Source organism: Anser anser (assembly GCF_964211835.1).
Source record: "Anser anser genome assembly, chromosome: 4".
NCBI lineage: Eukaryota > Metazoa > Chordata > Aves > Anseriformes > Anatidae > Anser > Anser anser.
Window position 1 is genome coordinate 15,700,733 of NC_139724.1, and position 20,051 is coordinate 15,720,783.

Below are 20,051 nucleotides of genomic sequence, written 5' to 3' on the forward strand. Positions count from 1 at the left end.
AAATACATTGTGAAAACAGGCAGCAGATTTCGTGGCGAACTACGAAGAAGCCCATGAACTGCACTTTCAATCAATGCCACTGGAAGGAACAGCTGAAATAAAACCAAGCTGTAAACTGCTTGCTCTGTCATACCACAGCTCAGTGAGGAGAGCAGGGTTGGAAGCTGCCCTCGGTTTCAACTGTGCAAGCTTTTCTTACGTCAACACTCTGGAAGGTCATGGCCACAAACTGCCAGGTTATAGGAGGACATGTTCCCAAAGGAAGGTTGGAACAGCACTACCAGAATAAATACCTATTAATTTTTCCCAATTTTGGGACTGCCAGTTGATTCTATTTAACATTAAAAAAAAAAATTAGTAAGAATTTCCTCTCTTGCTGTTGTGGCTGGCCTGCTGCTTAAATATTGTCGCTTTGCTGAGTGAAAGCATGAGCGATGGAGGGATGCCAGCTCCAATTTCTTCCCCAGTCACCAAACACCACACTGATGTTTTCAAAGCCCGCCTTCCTAGAAGCCTCACTTACCATCTCGGCAGAGGAATAGTGCAGCCCATCAGCTGACGGCACAGTTGTCCCATTAAATAACGAGCTATTATCTGAAAGAGAGAACAGAAAAAGAATACTGAGAGCATGGTGTCGAAACAGCCCAGAAAGAAAGCAAATTTAAGCTCTTAAATCATTTGTTATTCCATCTTGGTAAAGCAGCAGCAGAGAGTATTTGCAATCTCTTTTCTCAAGCAAAGAGTCAAAAGTGTTTTTTTGGAGTGACTCAAGAGCAACAGTCATAAGTCACTTCAAAAAGGAAAAAAGAGTAAGGGAGACAATTCAAAGCTAAATTAACTGGGATTTTTTTTTTGGAGTTCATTGTAAATAACAGAAATAGATAGACAGCATACTATTTTGTGGTTTTGCAGTATTTTCCCAATAATTTCTGGATTAAAATGAATACAGAATTCTCATAGCTATTAATTTAAGATTATATACGTCCTCAAAATATCAAGAAAAGCAAAATGCATTGCAGAATGTGGCATAATCCCACTTTTCGGCTTTAAAAAATAGATAAGAGTTTTTGTAATTAACATGATAGAGATCATTTATTTTGCTAAAAAGGGGAGACATACACTGTGACATAGTTGCATGTTTTCCTTTTGTATTCATAGGATTAGAAATGATCTATATTTAAAAATTCAGTTAGAAATGCAATCTTGCCTGAAAATAGGCTCGTCAATTATGTCCCCCCATTTTATTTAAATTTTGCAAGTATTTCTATGTCTGGTAACAATATTAAAGTTCTGTTAAAATACTGTATAGGGCACATTTGTTTAGCTGGAGAAAGTGTAAGTGTGCACACCTTTTACACTACTGAAATCATAATGGGGTCTAGATAACTAGCACAACAACATTAAATGTAGGCAGCCTCCCAGACCCTTGTAACATCTCATGATTCTTGTCAAGACATCAATTTGCTATGCCTGGAAGCAGAACTGTAGATTTTGGTGCTGACATCTTCCCTGCAACAGCACCAATCTCTTTAGAAAGGCCTGGTAAAGAAATGCTGAGTGGCCAAGGGACTCTTTAACCCCGAGGACACCAGTTGGGTATGAGAATTGTGCCAAACCATAAGCCATGCTACGAGGATGGAGCTGAGCCTGTAAAATGATGCAATCCTTTTCCGGAGACATCAGGTCTGAGAAGAGATGGTTAATGCAGTGTTTTGTGTTCTTTTTCTGGCATCTTGTCACATCAAAACTCTCTCCAGAGGCGTGACTGATCAGGTAGAAAACCTTTTGTATAGAAAAAGTTTGTCCACTCTGAGCAGACAGATGCAGCATGGCGAGTTCAACAAGAGTCGCAGCACTGTCACACCAGTACCAAAAAACCAGCAACAAGCACACAGCCTTTATGCTTTGCCAGATACTCCAGCCTCAGAGGGCCTCCCTGCCTCGCTGTCTGCTCCACTCCTGTGTGATATCACAGGAACGCACAGTGTCAGCAAAATCTAAAAATCTCTCTTCTCTTTTTTTTCCTCCCCAGAATGCACCAAGAGTGCAGAGGATTTCTTTTGCTGCTTCTGATTTCTCTGTTGGCACACAGAGAAACTTTCTGCAGCTGTCCTTTTAACTCCAGCTCTGACTAGTTGCTATGTGGATGATAACGTTCCTGAAAGTGGATGAAGTGTGTTTTTGTGTTTAAAGTTCTCCACCCACATTATAAAACAGTGAATGTTTGCTCAAAGACACAGACTGGAGGTACAGGGATCAAAGGGAAGCCCCTGCATGGCACACTGTTTAATTATTTCCAGAGCACGCAAAAATCCCATCAGTGATTTCAAAGGCATTACTTTAAGGTCCTGTGCGATGTCCTCCTACACACCTGAACTAATGGCCATTTGGCCCTAAATGAAAAAAAATTCCTCACCTTCTCCAAAACATGGGCAGTGGCATGACATGCGAACTCTGTGACGGAGCAACCCCGAGGGACCCAAACACTCCCAGCGAGTTAGCACCCTGCCAGATAAACCAAGAAAATCTGGAGGACAGCTCTGTGTGGTGGGAGACCTGCGTATCCCACACATAGAGTGGCTTCGACTGCTCTGAAGTTCTTGTAGGGCATCTTCGGTGATGGTACTTCCTACGCTTACCTAAATCTGGTCCCTGCTCGCTGCTCATTGCAGGCTAGAGGCGGGCAGCCTGGCTGGCTTCCCCCACTGTCAGCAGAACGTGTCTGTGGGAACATCATTACAACAGCATCCGTATGAGCAGTGGCAACACGCACAAGCTGGTGGCCTGCCCAGGGCCCTGCAAGTGGGCTGAGAAACAACTGCCTGCCCCCAGAAGGCGTGATGGGGCTGGTGAGATGCTGCTGTGCAGCCTCCTGAGGCCTCTGTGAGCGGGAGCGCGTGCAGAGCACAGTGCAGAAGCTGAGCAATGCAGGCTAAGCACTGATGTGAAGACTCTGGCGCCAGATCTCAATGACAGAGATTAAAGACAGCTGTAAAAAGCCTGAATCAGAGTATGAGAGAAGAACAGCCAGCTGTAGTGTGACAAAGTCAATACAGCTTTACCTGCACTTACTTTGAGGAGGGGAAAAAAGAAAAAAAAAAACAGAAAATCTCCCCTTGTCCCCAGCACAACCTCTGACAGCTTATCAGCCACAGCTAATAACACCCCCAGCAGCAACGTACATTATCTGCACTATAGGAGGAACACTGGAAAGCAATCGCCTGCTACCACATTACACATCATTTCCTAGAATCAGGCATGCCCTTTCGCTGATCTGCCATTTGCCTTTTTATTCCTTTTCCTGATATATGAGAGAAAGCCCGCAAACTTTCGGGGGGGTAAATATTCTCAAAAATGGTAGTTGATGTCCTAATGGGCTTCTGATATCTGCTTGCAAAATCTGCAACCAGCCTTTTCAGTCCTGAGCTTTGTTTTGAAGATGTTCATGATACAGCTGTGATTGGAGCACTCCTCGGATTATATTCAGAACTCCTTGCTTATGCTGTGCATCCTCCTCAATGAGTTCACCTCAGAGCCAAAGGACAAACAATACACACAGCTGCTGGGGCACAATTCACCATTGCCCTGAGCCTTGCATGGCCACCAACACTATGCAGAGCAGGTAGAAATACCCTGGAAAACCAACAATGATATTCTGCTTCTACATTAAGAAATGCACAACATGGAGAATGAGGCCACTTCCATTTTGTGTATGAAATGTTACAGACTGACTCCTATTGCATGTCTATAGGTATGGAAACAGAGCAACGCATTAGCTTTAAAAATGAGCAAACCAAGAGAAGCTGTGGAACCCTTTTTGAAAGCATTTAGCTTAGGTTGTTTCCTGGCTGTTGTCTGCGACTTTGCTGCTGATACCTGTTGCATGGCAGGAGAGAGAACTTCCTCTGTAACTGTGATGATGAGCAGCTGATGTGGAAAGCTGCCTTTTCGTAAGGAGAAGGCATTAAATTTGTGCTGTCTTGGTTTATCCACAGACATGGCTATACAAATATGTGTGCATCAGCGTACTTCAGTCCCGTGAACGGTGCTGAACTGTCCCCAACCAAAGGATAAAAACAGCAGAAGGGCCCATCTACTGTCACTAGCTCTGTGAATACCTTAACCCCAGCAACTTGCACAAGGCTTCTTCCAGCTTGTTTTAGATTGAGTTTAAATATAGGATCACTGTTTGCTGCTCTGTTCCAATATAGTTTGTTGTTTCCAATCTGCTCCCTCAACTTTGGCAGCTTTTGAAACTCAGACATTACTCATACTGCTAGTCTTCATGCCTGAGGTGCCACAGACTTGCACAGGTCTATGCAGGAGTAGTTGGTGTGTCTGAAGAGACGGCCCGGAGGGCTACATGTACAGATTGCTGTCTGTATGTCCAGTATTACGCGCTCACTCTTCCTATTCAAGGTTTATTCAGTGTTACTTGAAAAACTAAGGAAGAAACATTTGAAGATGAGACTATTCCACCCTCCTGATAAAGTCCCAGATGATGCAGCCAGCAGGATCCATCCACTGCCTCAAGCCCAGCAAGGGGTCCACCGCTCCTGTTTCAGGAGACCTAAGCCCACCGTGCTCAACTACTGGCCCAGCCCTGCCTAGGGCGAGATGTGGTGGGGTTGGCACTAAGACCTGGGACCTCGCACGCAGATGTAAGGGTGCATGCGTGCATATGCATGCACAAGTGCCCACTGAAGCCAGACTTCCACTGTGTGTGAAACCTCTGCTGTGACTACATAGAAACATCAAGCAAGGCTTTGGGAAATGCTTGATTTCAAGTCATTTTTACTCTCTGAAACAAACATCTGGCTAGGAGGCAGAAAAGATGAAAAGAGCATCATGGCAGTAAGGGTCTGTGGACCTTATCAAACAACACATGCTAATCCTCCCACCACTTGCTTAGAAGGTAAAGATCAAGATTGCATTTCTGGGCACAAATCTGTTACAAAATGAAACAAAAAATGTGGGTTTCTGCCACATGCTCCGTTTCCTCTTCACATTGGAGCTGTACTGCTACATTTGCCCTGTGCGGTGGGTCTGTGCCCTGGGCATTCATTTGGGAAACTGAGACATTTGTTCCAGCATTGCCTGGTTAGAGAGAGACATAACTGGCCTACCCATTCAGCCACCAAGAGAGAAAGCACCCTGCCATTCAGATGGAAGCAGAATTAGACTAGCATTGAGTGCTTGCAGTGACTGCGCATTTAATAACTAATGTAAGCACACAGTTTATATGGATCCAGTTCCTCACACCTCCTGCAAAGAGGCAGCTAGCAGCAGCCAGATGCTTTTCCTGTTTGGCAGGTACGCCAAGATAACCTGAAGTTTACTTTGAGTACAAACCAAGTTTCTTACTCAGTCCTCATTGTTTGAAGAATCCTAGGACTGGTTACAACTTCCCTAGTGGTAACAGCCAGCATGCTTCTGTTTGTATTTGGGTTTTGTAACCTTTTGTTCCCGGTTGTATTGCCAGATCTATACGTATTCTGGCTATGCTTGCCTTGCGGCCCACGCTCTAGCGATAGGCTAAACTGATGGATATATTTCCCTTCCACTCTAATGAGGAATTGTTCATGCTTTTCCACTCATACACAGCCAAAAGGTGCAAAACCGCCCGTGTTTGGGTAACGCCCTGAATAAATCCAGCTCCTGCACTTGTCAAAATGGTACAGTAGATATCAGGAGTGACCTAAGCACCCTGGCAGTGACCTAGCCATCACTTCTGACCCTTCACAGGCTTCTCAGAGGGATGCTGCTCAGAATTAATGGCCACAGGGATGTGAGGAGACACAGGTACAGAGAGAGCTTCTCCGCTCTTAACAGTGCTCACATGAGGAGTGCCAGAAAGGTTGGCTAGAAAGAAATTCCAGTTGGCACTTAGGGTGAAATACATCCCTCAGCTTGAAAATAAAGCAAAGATGGGATACCTGAAGAAAACTGATAAAGGATTAATCTACCACATTATTATCTGGGCCACAGCACAATTTAAAAACAAAACAAAACAACAGAAATGAGATGTTCTGTCTGCAAATTGGAGGGCCAATAAAACATTCTCTTACCTGGACCCAGTGGTTCACAGGCACAAGAGAAATGTGTGATATAATCCACCTTGAACTCGGAGTTGATCGGGTAATAATCTGCCAGCTTGATCATCTTCTTGAAAGCATCATAAATGAAGATGAAGCTAATAAGGGAGGAGAAACCTTCTTCGGTGAAGCGTGTGAAGTACTTGACCAGGAAGCTGGCGTCAGTAGCAACAAGAATGAGACACTGGAAGGCTGACCAAAGGCCAATCCAGAGACGAAACTCCAGGTAGTCAAAATCATTGTCTCTGCAACAAAACAGTGGTGGCAGGAAAGGAAAATATCAAGGATTAGATAAATTCATACAGAATTGCACTTTCTAGTGAGAAGTGGAAGAATGTGTGGACTCTGGGACCTGGCCGTATTTAGACTAAACGAAAGTGTTCCCAAGTGCTAAGCTCTGTTTTCAGCCAGTCAACTCCATACAAGTACCTTGTACAGTTTAATAGCTGAGGTGGCAGAAAAGCTTGCACAAGTGATCAGTCTTGCTTCCACCTCCACTGCTAAATGTTACCAATGAATTCAAGCTCTTTCTAGGCTTCCCAGGACAAATCCTCCTTTGGCAAAGACACACAGAGTTGTAAAGGCCCAAACATCCAGCTGTCCAGCCCAAGAGCAGCTGAACTCAGACAGCCTTCCACCAGATGAAGATGTAACCACAGTTTACAAACCTCCTTTAGAAAAGCAATTTCCTGCCAAGCCTCCCACTCAGGAGACCGCATTTCCATGTCTCATGCCCTTACATTATCTCAGAAAAGTACCAGCAGCACATAAAGAAACACAAAGCAGAAAATGACCAGCCCTTGGTGCCAGGATGTGGCACGCTGCTGGGGATGATGGGGTGAACCGTATCATTGCTTCCTGGGAAGTTTGTTTGCCCCTTGTTTGCTGCTTAAGACTGCCATATCCTAACAGCACCAAGTTCAAAGGGAGGCTTTTAAGCCCAAAGAAATAAGAAAATCAAACAGCAAAGAAGGTAAGGCGCTGCCAAGGAGATTACTGACCATTCTGGGAAAAGGAGCTGGAGGAAGCAGGGCCAAGCCCCAGCCAGAATAGCCAGCTGTTTTTTCGTGGAAGCCAGGTAGCCCTGCCCTGCCAGACTGCAGTGTGCAAAGGAAGGGGAGGAAGACAGTTTCAGTGGAAAGTCTCAGAGCAAAGTCTCTGACAGTATTGAAAAGCTGTGGAGAGGAGACAGAGCCCGGGAGTTTATCCTTTCTTTCCCCCAACAACCTGAGCACTTCTCCCTGTGAACTTTCCTTAAAAAATAAATAAATAAAAGGAGCAAAAGCCCACTTCAAAACACCTTAGGAATGCAGGCTACACCAGATAACCACCCACAGCTCTGAAACATAACAGCATAAAAGCAACTTCAAGTCACTCTCAAAGGCATGAGAGAGAAGGAAATTGCTAGATGGCCCTGAAGACAAACGCTTCCAGGCCTGTTTGCGCTGAGAGGGAAGGCGCTGGTCAGCATCAGCTCCTCCTGAGCACTGTGAGTGCCTCAGGGATGGCTTAGCTCCTAGCACTAAGGGTGGTTTTAGCTCAGTGGCAAAACACCTGGCAGAGCAGTTGCAACCTGGCAAAACAGGATGCCTTCAGAACTGGCAACAAGCTGGTTCTACTGTATATTCAAGTCCCCACTGCAGATGGACTCCCTCAGACTTCCTGTAGTAATAGTGAAAAGTAACCTTGCATCGCCTATGTACGTGCTTTTACACACTATTTCCAGGAGTCGGAGTGACCCAAATAGATGTGGTCTGACTCGGTGTGCTGTTTACGCACCTCTACCTTTTGTCAGCATTCGTCCACGGGCATTGAACTTTGCAGCAGTTTGGTACTGTGCTCTGGGATTCACCCAGCACCTACCCCATCCCCAGCAGAAATGCTGGCAGACAGAGGGGCTTGAGGACAATTTTATAGTGTACGGTATAAAACTGCAGAGTGGAGAAGAGTACCTGAACAGAGGGAACTACACCTAAACAGGGGAAACTACAACCTCGTAATTGTAAAATTGGAGAAAATGCTGAAGACTAGTCAAGGTCCCAGGTAAAGGCTTGCTACTGGGCATTTCTGTGAGGATCCTGGGTCGATGTCATGTAGGCTCAGACAGTGTCGGGCATCTGCATTCAAAACAAGTCTCCGTAATGTTTTCTCCTTATTGTAGACAAAAATCTCAGAGAGGGCTGCAGCCTTCTCACACAGAGTCTGACCTGGAAAGAGGAGTAAGGAGCAAGCAAGAAATAGTGATGATTTAGAAAAAGAGAAGGGGAAAAAAAGATCCCAGTGGCAGATCTCTGAAATATCCAGACTCGGTGTCTTAGAGAGAAGTAACTGTTGTCCATCTGACAAGTGTGAAGAAGATGGTTGGCAGAAGCCCAGATATTGTCCTGACAGCACCCTATTCAAGAAGTTCGAAAGTTTTGAACTATTTTGTTTTTACCCCTCAAACTCCCACAGCACTTCTGAAACTTACAAAGCAAATGAAAATGCACAGGACATTTCATGTACAGAATACAGCAGAAGAAACACTTCGTCCTTGGTTCATTTTTTTTCTGGCATCCCTGCAGAGGATAATTTCCAAACACCCCTCTTTTGTGTCTGGAAGGCAGAAGGGCTGGGAGTGCTTTTCAGGGTGGCTGAGTATATTCCCATTGCTCCCAGCCCAAATGGGCTGACACCATGCTGTAAGATGGGAGCACCAGGCCTAGGCAACTTACCTGGTCGTTAGGGTGATAACTGAGAGTAACCTAAGTCCTCAGTTCTTTAACTTAATCAGCAGCAAACTGAGGTTAAATTCAAATTTAAGTGTTTTATTATATATTGCCAACCAAATTCTTCAAAGCAGAGTTTTAATGTTTGATTTACTACACCAAATGGGGGGAGGAGAGCAGAGAAATAGGATGGGATCTGCAGAATAGGACAATACACAACTGCACTGTGCTACTAATGAAGACCTGATCGTGATGTGTTCTGAATTGCTTTTGGGAATGCTTGCTGTCATTCAACAGAGGCTTTCTTAGGTATCTGTACAAACACACACTCTTTAAATGAATCAGTAGATGGGAGGTCTTTCTCATTTTGCTCCCAGCAGGAAACAGGGTGTTGTGAATATGAACAACCACAAATGCATTATTGAAAATCAGAGTACTTGATTCCAATTTCCTTGTGAGAAAGAGTCCCTCAAAAAAATCCTGCCCTTCTGCTCCAGCAGGTTGTTAGGACAATAGCTTTTATAACCACCACCTCCTCCTCTAGTTAAAAATAACCACCTTCTCCCTCCCAAAGCCACTGGAAGTTTTTTTCCATCTTGCTTTTTTTTTCTTCCAGGTGCAGCACCTGGGCAGACCTGCAAACCAGACACAAACAGGACATGATTGTGCAGACAGTGCCAAGGACAACGGCAGTCCCAGAGCCAGGCAGGAGGAGACAGCATACCATTTTAAGGTGCAAGAAGTCTCTCCCTGGCATCCTCGAGTCCAAGATGAACCTCTGCCTGTATTGGTATAAATATGGCTCTAATGAAGCCAGAATGGGCTCTTCAAACCCAATAATACTGATTAAAATAGCACTAGTTTTGACAGTGTGGCACAAGAATCAGACTGTGCCCATTTCACCCCAAGTTGCAGGACATTTGCGCACACAGCTTATGCTGCCACAAGCATTATCAATGGAGTTTAGTAACCAGATGAAAACAGCTCACTCCAAAGGAGTCCACTGTATCACTGTGTAAGTGGGATCACGTGTAAAAATACTGTCTGCCTTCCAGAAGCTCTGTACCTCAGAAGACTTTTCTGATGTGTAGGGCTTTCATAGGAAAGGCACGGTAATATTGGATCTGCTCAATTATTTCTGAATAAGTACCCACATAGCCCACGTGTAATGAAGAAGGAGATTAAAGAGCCAGTCCTGTACCATACCTCCTGCCTTATTGCAACCTGCAGCCATGTTTATCTTAGTAATTCAATAGCCATTTTCTAAAAATAACTACAATTGGAACAAGATATGTTCCACATAATGGGTGACTGCTTTTGAAAGAAAGCTCAGCAACACCAATCCAAAAGCCTTTGATTTTTTGTCCTGCAATACAAGTATTTGCGATGTTGTGAACTCTCCCTGATGGGTGAAAAGAGGGCCATGAGATCTGGGGTATTTTCTGTATAACTCAATGTTATCTATTTTCTAAACACCCTCCAAAATATCAGTAGTCCTACAAGTAAAGTTACCAATGAATATGCTGATTCCATTAGGGATTCTCATTATATTTTCCCAGCATTGCAGATATGGAAATAACAAATGAGAACACCTAATAGAACAGGCTTCCCCTTAGCTCTGGGTTTCAGCTGTTAGCACAGCATATGTGCTAACGCTGTTAGGAGGGAGCAGAACCTCTTTATGCTAGTTAAAAGACAAAAAAAAGCAGAAGCATTTAATGCAGCACAACTCCACCTAGGAATTCTGGGAACAAACAGAGTTGTGTAGCTGTTTACATCATAGGTACTTTTACTAGTTACAGCAATTACTTCAAATGAATACTAATTTAAGGACAAATTTTTGGTAACCTGGAGACCTAAGGGATCCTGTTAGGGAAATCCCTGAGGGTTGGAATTGCTTCCTTTGCTGTGATGGGAAACACAGCAATCAGGAAAACATATGCAGCAGTCAGGGAGGAACAAGCACACTAACTGAAAGTAGCGCAGACTTCTCATTGAGCGCAGACTTGGCAAAGCATTTCCAAGAGGCCCAATGGAGATGCGCACCCACACACCGGGCAGTGCTCGGGGGTACACGTGCCTGTGAAAATCTCAGATGTGATAGCACTGAAGTCTCAACAAGGAACAAAGCAGTGTTTCACTTCATGCACTAACCCCCCTCCTTCCCCACCACAAGCCATCTCGTTCCCTAACTAGTATTTTATTAGTGTGAGACATTACTCTCCTCCTCCCGCCTGCCCTCCACCCTTTCACTTACTTGCTGAAGTTAAAGAGAAGCCGTTCAAAGACAAGGACAGGTCCCGTGCTGCTCAAAATTGTGAGTGGCTGACCAGCAAAAAGGCAAAATATCGCTCCGGTGACTGCTGTGCCCAGAAAGCTCTCCAACACACCCTGCGGTAGACATAGTGGAGATGTTAGTTCTACTGAATAACCCTTTCTTTTAGCACTGCTGCAAGAAAATCAGTTGTTCCAGCAGTGACTTGCAGTGTGCTGTATGCTGCTATATCCAAAACTAAGGGAAAAACATCTTCAGTCCTCTCCTGCAGCCACACAAAAAGAGGTATTCATCTCAACAGTTCACAGTTATCCAGGATAACCACCAACCCCCATAGTTATTTCTGAGGCCCAGAGTTTAATAACGCTATATTTTATCTTTGATAAAGGAAATAAAGTGTTTTCAAAGACCACTTAAAAGGATATGAGAACTCACTGAAGATATCCCACATCTTTGACAGTAAAGGCACGCATGGCTCAGACAGGGCAAAGCATGGCTAAAGAGCAGTGCTGATGTCCTCCAGAACATCAGAGGGCTTTTTTTCTCCTTCCTCCAAAAGAACAGATACTCCTAGATAAACAAGATGCCTCTCTTTCAAATAGTTATTCTAGTAAGTGAGACACAAACCAAACAAGGCTACTTCATCCAGCAGTCATGTGTCGAGACCCAAGTTCATCAGATGTCACCAGCAAGTAATAAATTCCACATATAATGGACTCTGCAATTACCTTTGGCATGTGTGGCAAAACAGCTTCACTGGGGAATGATAAATGAGCGTGCTTGATGTGTTCTTGGATTTTCATCTAAACTATAGCTGGGCAATACCTATTTTTAAAATGCAAGCTGCGGGTGCAATATAAATGTCATATTTTCTTGCCAGTAACATGATTATTGACAGAGCATCCATCATCTAACAAAAAAGGCAAAAATAGGTGGACCTAACATCATTTGCTCTTCTGCAAACTAATCTGCAAGATACATCTAGCGTTTAAGCGAGATACTCTTCAACTAAAAACTGAACCTAGACTCTTTATTTAAGCTGTGTTTGTCACCCTTACTGAGAGTAGTTACCCAACAACCAGGGGCAGATTTCAGCATAGACTTACATGCCTCACTGTGTTTCTGTCTGAATCAGCAGCCTGAATCCTGCACGTGCTAAGCAGCCAGCAATTAGAGGCACACGCAGATCCTTCATCCATGACAAACTGCAGGGTTGGGGCTGCAGTTTTTCTGACTTATCAGTGGTAACGTAAAGAATTTAAGTTTTGTGGCTCTGTTTCTTGGAAAGACCCAACTTTCTGTTTACAGTGAGAAAAGTATATTCATACTGTCACATGTCAAACCAGCATGTCACTATGTAGAGCAGAAAAATTTTATCTACTAAATTACTAGCAGAACTTTCTATGAAGCCATCAGGAACTATTTTTCTGGCCACAAACCTGATCTCAAAATATCAGTGGTCAGGTAACTGCTATTGCTGGCTAACAAAAGCACCAGTAAGGCAGCTGTGCAGAGAAGCAAAAGGCAGGAAAATTTAAAAGCAGTCTGGTTTCTGCCACGTGTTCAGTCACCTGTCAATCTAAGAAAACTACTGATGTGAGTAGAGTGGACGCAAACAACCTTGCCTTGGCAGGAGGTGCCATTCTTGGTCTTTCCCATTCCTAACTGCTACTGGTAAAGCCCATCATAACAAACATGGTCCTTGCAGGGGTCAGAGCAAGGGAGATCTGCTTGCTGTACTACCATACAAAGATTACACTTCTTTTTTTTTTTTTTTTTTTTTTTACAGGGGATACAGACGAGAGCCTACAGGCATTTGCTTGTTGCCTTTGGGGGACTTGTGAGGATGAGACAATTGCTCTCAGCAAAAGGAATGGCATTCGTGCAGCTGATCCCCCTTCGCTCCTTCTGCATTACTCACAGAGGGCCCTCACGGCCAGTGCATCTGGAATCTCTTTTCCCCTGCATTCTTCCACATGTCTGCAGCTAAGAATAGTGTCTTTTCTCAGAAACATAAAACTCTGAAGTGAGCTTTTAAAGAAATGTTGGCCATGTCAGGCTCTCCAGGACAGACAGCACGGCCCAGGCAATTCAAGCACCTGATCCGGGGTGGTCACATAACTGTTTACAAGAAACAAGAAGCACAAATGTGGTAGTCTCAAAATTACTGTTTTCTATGAAGATAAAATGTTTGGGAGGAAAATTTTTACAGGCTGCTGCTCAGATGTAGAAGCTGATGTAAACTAGTAGTCAATGAGGCTCTGCCAATGTGAAAACATCCTGGGGAAGATGGCCTGTGACAAAGAGCCCTCTCTTTGTCTCTTCACAACACTGGAGCCTCCTGTGAGGGCCAGGTCTTGCTCCTGCATTACTTTCCCTTCCTTGCATTTTTGGCTGTGAAGATTCAGTGCAGCTCACTCCGTTGGATGTCTTGCAGAAAAGCACGCTTCTGAACTAACTTTTTCCACTGCAGAAATACAGAATGGTTTGAAGAACACTTGACATGAACCCGGACTCTGATCCCACCGAGCAGCTCCCTGGAGGAGCAACTTGAACTGGGTAGCTTGGGACATTTCACTCAGATTGACAGCACAGGAGCATTTGAGCATAAAGAACACACAATTTTACTCTTCTGCTGAAAACCAGCAGCCAAAAACCTTTCCAGACTCCCACAGCAGCCAAAGAAACCCAACTCCTTTTCAAACAATGATGGTGAATAAAGGCTTGTTGAATGGAGGTGGCCAAAGAAAAGCCAGTTGTGCCCGGACTCTCTAAACCTTGGACCATCAGTGAGCTGTTCAGAGAAACTGGGGGTACTTCAATTTTAAATCACTTGCATAGGATTGCTGTGAGTTTGTGGAAGCTTTCAACATTTCTGCAACTATGAGGAATGGGTTCAGCAGAGAAATTTTAGAGAAAGACTGAATTAAACAGGGCCCCAAAACGTATGAACAGGCCAATTTTAGCTCTGCAAGCTGCTACGCCTGGAGAGAAATATCAAGAGGCTAATTCCCTCCTCACTGAGAACACACATCTGAGAAGCAAGGGACAAAACATTCAGCAGGACTTCTGTGTTTTCTTTCTGCTTCTCCTGGAACTTTTGTCATAAACGGCTATGCTGTGTTTATATTTGCTCCAGAACTTCCCTGTTACCAAAGTGATATTTTTAACTGCAAAGCATCAATGGTTTCCCTTTTCACCATGGAGAATAAATCACTGAGCTCAAAACAGGCTGTTCCTGCAGCTTTTGTCTTTCTAGGGACTTGCTTTTTCTTTTTTTTCTCTGAGCAGTGGGGAAATTCATGCTGGGTTTTATCTACTGCAGAGAAAACTATGAACCAAATGCAGTCTGTGTTTTCTCTTTCACCTTTCTCCCACATTGTGTCTCCTCTCTTATACAGTTCAGTCTCAAAAATATTTTGGTGAAACAAGACTGTCATGTTCAACAGATGACTGCCAGAATAAATCAGAGGAAGGTCGCGTACTCAAGATATAATCACATCAAGAAGGTTTATGAGGTTCTTGGAAGAACTTCACCCCAGCAGAAGAGATGTGTAAGCAAAAAACCTTTATGCATCAATCCCTGGCAAGTATAAAACAGCAGAGGGGTCCCCCCAGAGCCCAAGGATTGCCAGCTCTTCTCCTGGAGGCCTACCTTGTTTTATCTCTGCTTTCCTTCCCAGTTTTCTAATGTGGACCCTGGCCGCAGAAATTCTCCCAAGGAAAGACGGGCAGCAACAAATAATGGTTGCAAACCATTTATGAGTCTGTGCACTGCTGCACCATCGAGTAAATCTTGGCAAGGGAAAACCACCAAGAGGACCCCTATGGAGGCCATCTTTGGTGTTTCCCATGCTGCTGGAAAACAGGTACCAAACGTAATAATCTCCTCCTGTTGCAGAGCAAAAAGGAGTAGATTCCTCCTTTTTGTTGATCCAGCAGCCAAAACAAAAGACAGCATGTGCATGTGTCTTGTTCGAGCAATATAACCAAGTGCAAGCAACAGGACTGGCACTGCTTAATGGGGCAGTGATTTTACCATTTGTAAGATAAATGACACATTTCCAAGTTCTTGAAATGCAGAGTGCTTTTTTTTTTTGTAATAATTTCTTGAGGGTTGTTTTTTGTCTGTGAGCATTAAGAAACTATACTGTCCGTTCCAGTGACAAAAATATTTTCCAACTTGACAGTAGACGTTTACTGGATACAAAGGGATTCAGAAAGACTTTTTGGCACAAGTGCATGATTACGTGCACTAAATTTGAATCAGGTAGCATTTCCTCTCCCTACTTTAAATATTGTACCATGTACAGGTACAGAGCAGGCAGACATTCCCCTGCTGCTTTATGATAGAAGAGTGATGATCTGTGGTGGATCCTGGAGGCTTTTTCATTCTCTGCTTCCATGTGCTATTATTTCTTTTTAAGGGCGTGCATCATGCATCTGTTCGCACAACTGCTGGGTAGCTAAGTTTTGAAAGTGGAAAACCATATTTGTACGGGGGGAGGATGTTTGGCACTCCACCAGCCACTGACTCTTCCTCTAGCCTGTAATTTATGATAGGGAAGTTGAGAGGTCTGGATAGATGCCCCCCTTTTCTATGTTTGTTTAAATTAAATTTGCATAAATGAATAATTCAGTGACTTGCTACAAGCTTGATTATTGTTAGGACATTCAACATGGCTGCATTGAATCTGTCTAAATAAAAGCTATTACATTTTCTTCCTTATTAAAAAAAAGGAAATACTAAAGCATTCTCTCAGAGCATAATTCTGCTCTGTCAAACACAATCTAGAGCAGTGCTGAAACTGAATCCCTTCCTTTAGAGTTTATGTAAAACTAAGCCATGCCTTGAAGCCCCTACTTTTGTCTTTACCACTGACCCATTTGGTCTCCAGATATGCAATATGCTACCCAGAATCTGATTTTCCATTATCACAGAATTTGTATTCCTAAAGAATTTGCATTTTTTTCTGCTACCACATCACCTAATTCACTGCTTTCCTATGAATCTTCGTATTTCCTTTCTGCCAGAGAGGCAGAAGTCCAGAGATTGCAAGAATCATGCAGAGAATACAGCGCTATGCTCTGATGACATGGAAAGTCTGAATCAGACTTAGTAAACTTAATTTGACTGAAACAGTACAACCAAGACAAAACACAGAGAGTAGATCCAAAGAACTTCTCTATATAGAAGGAGCAAGGATGCTAAATTCTCTGTTGATTGGCCATCTTTCAAACACCATTTAAGGTAACCGTATGTACAATTTTTCAAAGGACAGCCATCCAACAGCAGAGAAAGAAAGCCAGCTTTCAGTGGAAGTACGTGATACCTCTGTTAATTGTACCCAGAATTCAGTTCTGACCGTAGATAGTAAGACGAGTCAGCTCTGATTTGTTGCTTCTGAAAGCTACTGCTAACCTGCATGTTTTCCGTAGCATCACCAAGTAGTCCTCCAAAAGTTATAGCATTGGTCACTGTGGCCAGGTAAATGAAAAGAATAGCTGAAAGGGATTGAATATTTAAAGCGTCGTAGAAGTCACTGGCGAAGAACGGTGCTTTCCTCTTTATGTCTTTGATTAAGCCACCACAGAACCTGAAAAGACAAGCAAGAGGAGACTTGTGTAAAATGTTTTACAGTGAAAGTCACTAAGATAAGTAATGAGAAGCACTGCCAGAAGTGAAGGATGATCTGAAAGGAGTGAGGTCATCATATTACATAATAGTCTTATCACAGTGGCGATGGTCCAGGGATATCACTGAGATAAGGTTTTAAAGAAAGATAGTATCTTGACCACGTGATGCTGCTGGAAAGAGACAAATTTCAGAAATACAAGTCCTACTTCTGCTTAAACAGATCACAAAAGTTTGCAGTTCAGGAAGCTTGTCTGTTTTTTTACAATTATATTGGTTGATGTAATAAAATATATTAACTCTAGTCTAAACCCTTGCCTAAATTTCTCCACATGGCAGACACAATGGTCGGGTGAGCCAAACAATCTGCTAAATGGAAAAAATGCTTCAACCTATTAACCAGAAAAAGAACTGGGAGTAAAAATGCAACTAAGTGAAATCATCTTGGACAGCAAAAGAGCTGCACTTCCAGACTTTTTTTTTTATTATTATTATTTTTACAATCTAGACAAGACAGTATTTAACTCTTAGGAACTCCATATAGCTTTGATTCTACCAACATGAAAATTGTTTTTGTTTTGCCTCTTGTTCCCTTGCATACAGTTCACCACCAACACTAACTCACACGTATTTGACACACCACAATTCAGCTGTCTCCCGGGCTATACACCGACCAGAAAACCCCGCACCAGCATCGCTGCAGGACTGTTCAGACACTACGCAGAGCTACGGGGCGGGTAAGCACATATTACATTCTGACCCAGAACGAGGACTTATTAACTGCTTTGTATGCACTACTGTATAAATTCAGACTTTCAGATTTTTCCACTAGAATTTAGATATTCTACTAAAACCTCAAAAAATATAGCATGGGAGGGAGGTTACAACAGCAACACAATAAATTGACGCTGAAGTGCTGAGTGTGCTGTTTTATGGTCACCTGCATTCACACTCCAGTGGACTTTTATGTGGCATAGAAACAGAGCAATAAAGCAGAGAGGAAGGCCTCAGGCTCTGTTACCTTATGTATTTCTATCCTATAAAAGCCTTCATCCATTCAATTGCACTGTAACAGGAATGTCTGGAAAAGACAACTTCGCTGCTTCTGGCTAAAGCACTTCCAGCAATCTGAATACAAAATGGAACTGTACCTGCCACATTTACATCCCTCACAGCTTTGTCTAACTTCACAGGCACACAGACTCTCAATAGCCAGCAAGTACCTTCTTTCATTTTTGAGTGCCTATGCTTAGTAATTTTTCAGGGCTGGATTTCAAAACCATTCAGTCTCAAATTGGGCACTCAAAACCACAGGATGTATTCCGGGGGGGGGGGGCGGGTCACAGCTCATCCTGCGTAGATTCAAACAGTATTCTGGGGTGCACAGTTGAAAAGATGAAACTTTTCTCAAAGGTAAACATTGTCACTGTGGATGGATCACACCAGCTACATCACGTTGAGCAGTGTTACTGACCTGCCAGTTCGCTGCAATTCTTCACAGTCCCCATGGCCCCCACCGCCATGTCCACCGTCATGAGGCGTGTCTCCATTCATCTGCAGATTTTCTCCACCAGAGTACATGTTTTTCCTAAGCAAGAACACAAGCCAAGCTGAGGCTCAGTGCATTGCCTGATGGCTCCACAAAACAGAATAAAGATAGAGTTCTGCCAGCCAAGTGTTAGACAGCCTTTCCTGAAGCCGTGTTATATGAAGGAGACTTGAAAGCTGGCCTTTTGGAAGCCCAAATGGAACATAGCACGTTAGAAAGCGCAAACAGAACCCCCGGAATATCTGGATACTCATTATATCATGTATATCATTATGTCCCTGCACCACCACTCAAAAGGTACAGAACTGCAAGAACAACCTTCTCCACTTTATTAAGAACGACCTTAAAATATCTCTAGCGCTTTCTAGAGAAGGAGGCACAGACACAGGTCACAGTGCAGTTACTTGATAAACCCGGTGCAGCTTGTCTTCTTGTCAGCTTTTCAGAAGTGACACGTGCTGTCCTTCATCACAGAGATAACCCTGCCCGTCTCCTGCCGGTACCTTTTATCTGAAGATGGAAGAGACTTGGGGGGCTCTATCCTAATGGCTGGATCCCATTCCCCAGGGGGGAGCACAATAACTTCATCCAGAAACTCATCGATGCCAGCAATCAGGTCCTGCCGATCCTTGGCTTTATAGGCAATGTCGTGGAACACCTGCAAGGAAGGGAAAGACTCCATGTAGCAAAGCTTTGTGTCTTCTGCAGCCCAGACTCCATAGGCAGCTACTGAGTTTTACTCTATGAAAAAAACAACTCATTAAGTCTCAAAAACCTCTCGAAAATGTATCAGGACACTTGTCACAAGGGTGCATGAACCTCAGGAAAGCCCTTTCTTCAGTTGTGCAATGACAAAGATTCTTTTCTTTAGCATTTCTGATTTTTAGCAAACTGTGCATTTTTAACCTTTGTCAGAAATGTTACCAAAGCAATTACCTACTTCCTTCATTCAAAAAAAGAATTTTCCAATAAATAAGGAGTGTCAATTATACTTTGAAAATACACTTTAACAATGACAATTTTTGTTGCTATCTTCTATGTCAGCTTATTTAAAAAAAAAGGGTTCGTTTTCAATCTGTGAAATAGAAATGATGACAATATTTACTCCAAAGTAAAAACAAGACATAAAACCTAGTTTACTGAAAGGCCTTGTATTAGTATTAGAAGAGAGAATGAGAAAAGAGAGAAAAAAAGAGCACTGATGCTGAATTTTACAGAAATCTTTTGGACTGCTTGGAGGGAAGGCGGACCAGCACAAGCAATAAGACTTAAAAAACAAAAGAGTCAATGGTCGGGTAAGAGAGAACTTTGGAAACTAGATCATTGCTCCAAACACTGAGGGCATGATGACAGAAAACAAAAGAGCTGGGACCAGGCGAGCACTAGCTAAGTGAACTGTACAGAAGCAGAAGACTGGGAGATAGCAAGAAATAAACATAACGTAAATCAGCCACAGATTCACAGAACCTAAAAGACACTGGAAGAAAAAAAGCTGTAAATGTATATGGAAAGCACAGTCATCTTATTGAGGTATATGATTAACAAATAATTGCTAGCTACTCGTGGATAATATATAAGCACTGCATAAATTAAGAAGTGTTCTGGGATACAGTGCAACACAGAATAATATATCCTTGGTGTAAACATTTCTGCAGTAATTACCTGGAGTGCAGCTGTGGGTTACTGTGATTGTAAAATGTGACACAAGACGCACACCACAACGCAAGTCCATAGATTAATTCAAAATCTATTTAAAAGAACAATCGCTAGCAGGAAAATAAGCATGATG

General features: G+C 43.2%; 1 protein-coding gene and 1 long non-coding RNA gene across 6 annotated transcripts in view; one reads left to right on the forward strand and one right to left on the reverse strand.

Annotated features, from left to right (window-relative positions):
- Positions 1 to 20,051, reverse strand: part of SLC4A4 (solute carrier family 4 member 4) — a 229,489-nt gene that overhangs the window by 35,247 nt on the left and 174,191 nt on the right. For all 5 annotated transcript variants that reach the window (XM_083835258.1, XM_083835255.1, XM_083835256.1 and 2 more), the window contains 6 exons: positions 18,766 to 18,920; positions 18,188 to 18,301; positions 16,501 to 16,675; positions 11,061 to 11,194; positions 6,069 to 6,340; positions 524 to 594 (listed from right to left, as the gene is read on the reverse strand). In XM_083835258.1, coding sequence (XP_083691384.1) covers positions 524 to 594; positions 6,069 to 6,340; positions 11,061 to 11,194; positions 16,501 to 16,675; positions 18,188 to 18,301; positions 18,766 to 18,920 — 921 coding nt within the window. The remainder of the gene's footprint in view (positions 1 to 523; positions 595 to 6,068; positions 6,341 to 11,060; positions 11,195 to 16,500; positions 16,676 to 18,187; positions 18,302 to 18,765; positions 18,921 to 20,051) is intronic.
- The window catches only part of LOC310899192, an 80,011-nt gene that overhangs the window by 31,301 nt on the left and 28,659 nt on the right, over positions 1 to 20,051 (forward strand). The window contains exons 4-6 of the long non-coding RNA XR_014584058.1: positions 9,420 to 9,536; positions 12,868 to 14,632; positions 17,317 to 17,450. This is a non-coding gene — a long non-coding RNA (uncharacterized lncRNA). The remainder of the gene's footprint in view (positions 1 to 9,419; positions 9,537 to 12,867; positions 14,633 to 17,316; positions 17,451 to 20,051) is intronic.